Source organism: Rhincodon typus, unplaced genomic scaffold (assembly GCF_021869965.1).
Source record: "Rhincodon typus isolate 14 unplaced genomic scaffold, sRhiTyp1.1 hic_rhity00001628, whole genome shotgun sequence".
NCBI lineage: Eukaryota > Metazoa > Chordata > Chondrichthyes > Orectolobiformes > Rhincodontidae > Rhincodon > Rhincodon typus.
Window position 1 is genome coordinate 13,029 of NW_025967266.1, and position 8,266 is coordinate 21,294.

General features: G+C 38.7%; 1 protein-coding gene across 1 annotated transcript in view; it reads right to left on the reverse strand.

Moving 5' to 3' along the window:
* The window catches only part of LOC125481297 (cilia- and flagella-associated protein 44-like), a gene marked incomplete at both ends in the record, with an annotated part of 14,665 nt that extends 9,158 nt beyond the window's left edge, over positions 1–5,507 (reverse strand). The window contains 2 exons of the mRNA XM_048592664.1: positions 867–1,146; positions 5,359–5,507. Coding sequence (XP_048448621.1) covers positions 867–1,146; positions 5,359–5,507 — 429 coding nt within the window. The remainder of the gene's footprint in view (positions 1–866; positions 1,147–5,358) is intronic.
* Between the last annotated feature and the right edge of the window lie 2,759 nt (positions 5,508–8,266).

Genomic DNA, 8,266 nt, shown 5'->3' on the forward strand with positions numbered 1-8,266 from the left:
GTTCATCCAGCTCTACACCTTGTATATCTCAGATTCTCCAGCATCTGCAGTTCCTACTATCTCTGAAACAATTTTAACCCCACTGCGAAGCCTCTTCTAAGGATGCCTACCCTGAAGAAGTTACCCTCCTCCCTCCATTTTCTGAAGAAGGGTCTAGGCCCGAAACGTCAGCCTTCTTGCTCCTCTGATGCTGCTTGGCCTGCTGTATTCATCCAGCTCTACACCTTGTATATCTGTTATATTTGTTATATGGAATATGTTATAAGTCAACATTCTGCCGATCTTTCTTCTCACTTCAAACTTCAATGAACAAAAAGGATGTATAAACATGAGGTGGACATTTGGCCAAGTATTATGGTTCAAGCCCTTTGAGTTAGTGACGTCTGAAAGCAAACAGATACTGTTGCAACTTTATCTTGCAACGTATCTGCTGCAAGATGATGAACAGACAACTGAAAAGGTAGGCATTCAGGTGCATTTTATGAAGTCTTGTGTCACTTTATCTTAAAGTACTTTATTGAAGAGCTGTATAGTTGATAGAACAGTGATTGTGAATTCACCAGCTCTACTTTCGTTGGTGAAATGCACATAATTTTGTAGTCAATAGTTTCTTTAACAGGGGAGCTATTGGATTACCTATTAAAAGGGGACAGGCTTGTTTTGATTCTATAAGCTTTCTCCTGGAAGTAAACAGAAAACTGGTAAGCAGCAAAACGAGGGATTGAGCCGTAAAAAGACTTTCTCTTCTGTGACAGTGAACGAACAACCCAATTGTTCAGGAGGAAAATTGTTTAATAAAATATTGTTAGTTAGTGAGGTTGTTTTGAGCCCTAGTGTATACCTACAATTGATTATGGTATGCTTACCCTGGGAGATGGCACCTGTGCTTGTTTTCCTCTCAGCAACTCAGCAATGTCCTCCTCAGGAAGTATACTGAAGGCAAAGATGTTGCCATCAGCTCCGCACGTCACCAAAAACTGATCATCATAACTAATGCAGATTCGTTTGATGTGCCCAGACTCATTGTCATGTGCATTCAGGCTCCAGAATATTTGCATGGATTTCAGATCATAATCATTGAATGAGAGAGGATAGATACGAATAGCTCCATTTTCCATCCCACAAAATAGAAGGCTTCTTTCCGAACTGCAAAACAAGAAAAGCAAATGAGCAACTTTTGAGCAGTTGCATGTCCTTGTCTTATAGGAGTGCAATCATACATAACAAGATAAACTAGATAACAAGGTCACAAAATGTAGCTTATCTATTCTTTCTGTAACACACCCAGTGGCACTCCCACTGGACCTTCTCACCCAGCACTTATTTACTGTGAGGTGGGTGAGCATTTCTCCAAGGTCAACTCACCGAACACTTGCCCTTCTTGCCACCTCCAGGGAGGGGAAAATGACACTCTCACGCTTGAAAATGTTATACAGAACTGAAAGACTAGATTTGTTATGGTGCTCCAACTTCATCATTACTGCTAAACGTTCTCATTCACCTGAGAAACTAATTTTATATTTGGGAATACCAAATGTTATCTTGATGATAAGAAAATTTTCACAAAGCTTTAAAAAATACATTTGTTTATCTTGAATTTTTTCTAATACCAATTGTAATAATTTATTTCATTGCCTAAATCTTACATTATATGTACAGAATATCCAAGTGTTTTACTTCCTGGTTTCCTATTCGTGAAAACTTAATGTCATTGATTGCATCACTACTGATGTTCATAAAGCTGTCCCCTTGACTTGACATTAGATTTAAACTAATAGGAAAAAAGAAAATGGACTTCTCTGAAATCCCTAAACCTTTGTGAATAGTTTTCAAAGCAAGCACTAAGTGATCTTATTTCACCACTTACTGTGAAGTTAAGACTATAATCTTTCTCCTCATCTATTAATCTCCTTGCAGCCTCAACTTCTTCTAGCCCTGTATTCTCTCATATCTGTCCTGTGTGAGTGATCTTATCAGTTTCTCCTACTTGTTTGACTTTATCCATGATATACGAGAATTCAGCAGCTCTGGAATTCCCTCACTAAATATCTTCCTAACTCTACTCCAGTCTCTGAGTTTGTATAACTACTGAAAAACCAAGTTTTTTTTCACCCAGTCTTGTCACTTAACGTTCCCCTAAAGGTTCAGAGCTTCTTTTCTTCAATACAGAACATCACAATACCCTTCAAAGCTTTACCAGCATAAATTGATGATATTGATTTCTGGCAGCTATCCACAAGTACTTCCCAGATCTGTCTCTCACCTTGTCAACCATTTTGTTTAGCTTGTGTTGTTACTACTTTCTCCCCTTCCCTAGACTCAACATTTTCTGTTCTTTTACATTAAACTACATTAGCGCTTAACATTATCCTAACTGATCCAAATCCAATCTATGACAATTGCACAGATCTGAGTTGTTCACAGATCATTCTGTGCCAGTTCTTTACAGAAGCAATTAAAAACTAATCCCACTATCATGGTCCCTGCATTACTGTGTATCAATCCAAATCTAAACCCATTGTTCCATTTTCACCAAAAGCCCTGTATCAATCCCAAACTAATTCCACTACCTCACTGTCACTCTTTTGCTCTTCACCTTTCTCTTTTTCAAACATCCATTAATTCTTCCTAAAACGGTTGCCTTCACCTGACGATGGAGCAGAGCTCCGAAAATTTATAGTTTCAAATAAACCTGTTGGACTATAACCTGGTGTTGTGTGACTTCTGATCTTGTCCACCCCAGTCCAACAATGGCACCTCCACATCACGGCTTAAAAGATTATAGCAGTCTTTGCCTCAACTACTTCTTTTGGTAAGCATTCCACATTTTAACAATATTTGAAAAATCTCTTCAAGTCTCCCCACTCTCTTTTTGTGACAATTATTAATTGATGACCTCTCGTGACTGACTCCCCAGCCAAGTAAAATACTCTTTCCCTATTCACTGCACCAAATCTTTGTGATTAAATCACCATTTAGCCGCCTTGTCAAATTAATCCCAACATCTCATGTTCTCCTCATAAACTATAGATTTCCATTACAGAATCATATTGGTTAGGCTATTTGCTCTTGAATGCTTTAATGTCCTTTCTGGTAATAGAGCGATTAAAACTTAACACAGTGCTATAACTGTGATTGTGGTAAATTTATCATTAACATGCGTTCTTACACTTTATTACACTGTTTTAGAATCCAAAGTGCTAACATCCTTTATCTAAAAAGTGTCTATCTAGATTCATATTATCAGCGAATTACACATTTGAACCTCAATCTCTCTGTGCCTCAAGATCCTTCTTTTGAATGTGTTCCCATTACTGACTGCGCCTCCTGAAATACATCATGGTGTACTTCTCAATATTAAATGGCAGTTTCCAACTAACTGCCTATACTGATGACCTATTTCTGAAATCCCTCACACTCCTCCTTTGCATTTTGACCAACTTATCTTTGCATTATTAGTAAATATTAATAATGTGGTTAAACATGCTATAAATGCAAAGAGCAAGAATGTTGTCATCAGGAACAGAAAGCACAACGTAGATTCAGTTAACAGGAAGGACAAATTGTGACAGTATGAAGCCAATAAGGAGAAAGAAAACCATTGTTTTCTTCAACTATCAAAGAGAAGAACATCTGGCAGTGAGCCTTTTGGTTGAGGGCACACATCACTTGGCCCATCACTCTAATTGGATTCTTTTTCTTAAATGTTATGAATATCCCAAACTTTAAAATTAGAGATTTATTCATAACTTTACATAAAATGTTGAATTATTGGAAAACCACTGTAGTTTGAAAAATAAGGATATAATTGACCATTGGTGAGCTGTCAGGAATTTGCATGATTTTATGATCATTTAACGGATGCACAAGCTTTTAAATGGTTAAACAATCTGTTCTCAATATCCAAAAGTCTGCTGCATACAGGTAACAATGTAAGAACTCCATTAGATGCATGCAGTAACTTAATCATAAAGTTAGAAGATATTTGGAAACAATTCAAGTGATTATACCTAAGGGTATGAGAATCAGAGAATGGAAAAGTAGGTGATAAGAAAAGTCAATGAGATAGAGATAACAAGGTGTAAAGCTGGATGAACACAGCAGGCCAAGCAGCATCAGAGGAGCAGGAAAGCTGATGCTTCGGGTCAAGATCCTTCTGCAGAAATCCTATCAATGAGATAGATATATTTTTACGATTGAGATTCTCAAATATTACTGAATGTCGTCTCCCTGGGGACAGAGAAGCAGTGAAAGAAAAGAGAGTAGGAGAGATTAGGAAATGCAAGTTGATTGGGAAAAGGAGAAATATATTCAAAGATCCTAATAGAAAGGAGGGGAAGGTACAGTAGAGACTCTAGAGCTTAGATTTCAGAGTTCTATTGACAGTAGGTGCATGCTGGAGAATTGGTTAACATCACTGCAGTTCCCACATTTAAGAACTAACACAACATTTAAGAGCTAACACAGATAATTAAAAGTTTACCTTCATATTATGAAATGAAATTATGAAATATCCAGAAAGTGAGAAAATAATTAGAAGCATTGCTGCCGGTATCAGAAAGGAAAATCATGTTTGGCACCACTGACAGTTCTTACAGGAGGTGATGCATATAATGCATTAATCATTAGATAGGGACTTTAAGCAGTACTTCACAAGGTACCAAACAGGAGATTAATAACTAAGTTTCCAATTCAACATCCCTCCATCATCAAGACCATGTATTTCTAACTCCCCAGTATTATCTGTCTCCCCTCTTCTCAATTCCTGCACAGTTAAAATGCTCAATTAAGACTTCTGTCATGGTTTTTTGTTTGGTCTCCTACCTTGCACTTCCCATAAATTTGAACTTATCCAAAACTCTGCTGTCCATGTCCTGTTCATCCAATGCCCCTGTGCTCTTAGTATAAAATGCCTCCATTTAAAATGCTAGTTCTCAAATCCCTGCATGGTCTCACTTGTCACTATCTATGTAACCTCCTCAGTCCTATCACCTATTGAGACCCTTCCACTTCCTGATTTTCATCCACACTCCATATTCACATTATCAGAGAATTATGCATGCAAGTGGCAGCAATGCTTTGAGCTCTGGAATTCCCTGCCCTGACTTCTCTCTCCCACTTTAAGGGCCTTTACAAAACCTATCTTTAGCCAAGCATGTCTAAATATCTTCTTCTGTGACCTGGTGTTAAAAAGTGCTAAATAAATATTGCTGTTGATGCAGAATAAAGAAATTGTGAATCTGTACAAAATCTTAGTAAGTCCACTGTTGAAATACTGTGTACAGCTTTGAGCTATACATTTTAAGATGCTGAGGAACTTAACAGACGAATTATTTTATAGCATGTAAACTGGCCTACTTGAAAATCATTTGTCTGATTGAATTTTCACTTGCATCTTCAATGGCCAAGAAAGCGAATGGTTCTTCCTTATTAATGACATCATCCTCATTAATTCTCTCTTCATCTGAGAACTCACAATGGTAAAGATATCCGGAATCATAACCAGCCTGAAAAAGACACATCAGACAAAGTCAACATGCATTAAGCATGATTGGCCCAAAAGTCTCAAAATCCATTCACTGTTGCTATTCCCAGCACTCTCACTGTATGCCAGAAAAACAGCCTTGCACCAATCCTCAGATTCGTTCCTTTACAAAGTAGAAACCTGAAAAATAGGAGCAGGAGAATGCCATTTGGCCGTTCCAGCCTGCTCTATTCAATATGATCGTGGGTGATCAACCCTACACAGTGCCTGTTCCAACTTTCACCCATAGCCTTTGATGCCTTTAGCCCTAAGCAAAGAATCATAGAATCTCTACAGTGCAGGTTGAGGCCATTTGGCTCATTCAGTCTGGATTGAACTTCCAGACAGCATCCCACCCAGATCCAATCCTTCCACCATATCCCCATAACCCTGCATTTTCCATGGTTAATCCACCTAGCCTGCACATCCCTGGATGCTATGAGCAATTTAGCATGGCCAATCCACCTAACCAGCACATACCTTTGGGCTGTGGGAGGAAGCTGGAGAACCCGGCCGAAACCCAACTCATAACTATATCTAATGCCTTCTTGAAAACATTCAATGTTTTGTCATTAACTGCTTTATTTGATAGAAAACTCTACAGGCTCTCCACCCTCTGGATGATGAAACTTCTCCTCCTCTCAGTCCTCAATGGTCTACCCCGTATCCTTAAACTGTGATCCCTGGTTCTGGACTCCCCAGTCATTGGGAACATCCTTCCTGTGTTTACCTTGTCTAGTCCTAATAGAATTTTATAGGTTTCTCTAAGATTCTCCCCTCATTCTTCTAAACATTAGTGAATATCGTCCTAACTGATTCAATCTCACTTCATACATTAGTCATCCCATCCCAGGAATTAGAACATCCTTCTTCAGATAAGGAGACCAAAACTGCGCACTATACTCCAATTATGGTCTCACCAAAGCCTTGTACAATTGCAGCAAAACATCCCTGCTCCTGTACTTGAATCCTCTTGCTATGAAGGCCGACATTTTATTTGTCTCCTTTACAGCCTGCTGCACCTGCATGCTTACTTTAAGTGACTAATGTACAAGGACACCTAGGTCCCATTACCACTCCCTCTTTCCCAATCAATCACAGTTCAAATAGTCTGCCTTCCTGTTTCTGCTACCAAAGTGAATAACCTCATATTTATCCACATTGAATTCATTGCCATGCATGTGCCCACTCACTCAACATATCCAAATCACACTGAAGCATCCCTGCATCCTCATCACAGTCTACCTCCCCATGCACGTTTGTGTCTTACCAAAGTTGGAGATATTACATTTAGTTCCTTCATTTGAATCATTAATATATACTGTGAATAGCTGGAGTCCAAGCACTGATCCCTGTAGTGCTCCACTGGTCACTTGCTGCTACTCAGAAAATGATCTGTTTATTCTTACTCTTTGTATTTTTTTTTGTCTGCCAACTAGTTCTCTATTCATGTCAGTATTCTACACCAATTCCATTCTAAACTGTTAGTCCATTGGAATTTCACAGATCTTGCAGCCATTTTAAGAAAGCAAAGAAGCAGCATGCTATTGCTGGCAAATTTCACTATCTCCCCTAGAGTCTAAAAAGACCAGGATCCCCTGCCCCTTTTCAGCCTTAGTCAAAAAAATATCCATTTTCGAGAGCCAACTCACCAAACTCTACATTGAGAAAGGGGATGACCATTCAATTTCTTACTACCAGCCAACATCAGAACCATTGACAGAAAGCATTCAGATCAAGCACCACAGCAAATCTCATTCAGCATTAGGTCACAGCATAGCCACAGCTGCCTGCCGTTCAAAACTGACCAGGCGAAAAACGTGGTCCATAAAGAAGGTAATTAAGGTGGAAGGACATCAATTATAAAACTCAGCAAAAACTTTCTGACAGTTATTGAGGTCTTGCACTGCAAATGGAGCTCCTTAAACATGAATGTAACATCTCAGGGACAACAGTGATTTAAAAAGGATCACTTAACTCAGCTTTCTGCCCACAGATGCTGGCAGGCTTTCTGAGCTCCTCCAATAATCAATGCTTTTGTGCTCATGAATTAAAAATCTGGGGGTTGTTAAGTACAAAGATGATTTGGAGGCAACGGTAATATAAGTCCCAAGGTAAATCTAATAAAGGGATAACCCTGAACACTGAGATCACCACAATGACCATCCAGAACATTGGTATCCTTGAAGATCAAGAAACCAGCATGTCCATCTTATAGTTGGACAGTAGATAACTTCCTGTTGTAAGAGTAAGTCCACAGAATACTCTAACTCATTCCCACATTATCTTATTGGCCTCCATTGGACATCAACTCCCAAATTTAAATGTATGATAATACACTAGGCCCTATTCCTGGCAGTTACATTTATTCTAATAAAACTCTGCCACCATCCTACCTGAAACATTTCTGACAACAAGAGTCCTTTCTACATAAAAAGGCCTTCTATTCATCCCATAGTCTTATCACCACCAGCTAAGACCCAGATCTTCAAACTGAGTCTGACTTTCCTTGAGCATCAATGATGACTAGATTAAACATCTAATATTACTATTCGATGTGGGATTCTCTAATTACCAATCCCTCTGCCATTCAGGATATACAGATGACATTTAGACAGATTGAGGTTAGATTTCTATTCATGTAAATTGGGTGAATTTTGATATTAAAGGAAAATGGTTGTGCAAGGAGACCAGGGCATCTGTGCCAAACCTATCCCACAGAAATCTGGTAATGGTTAAGAG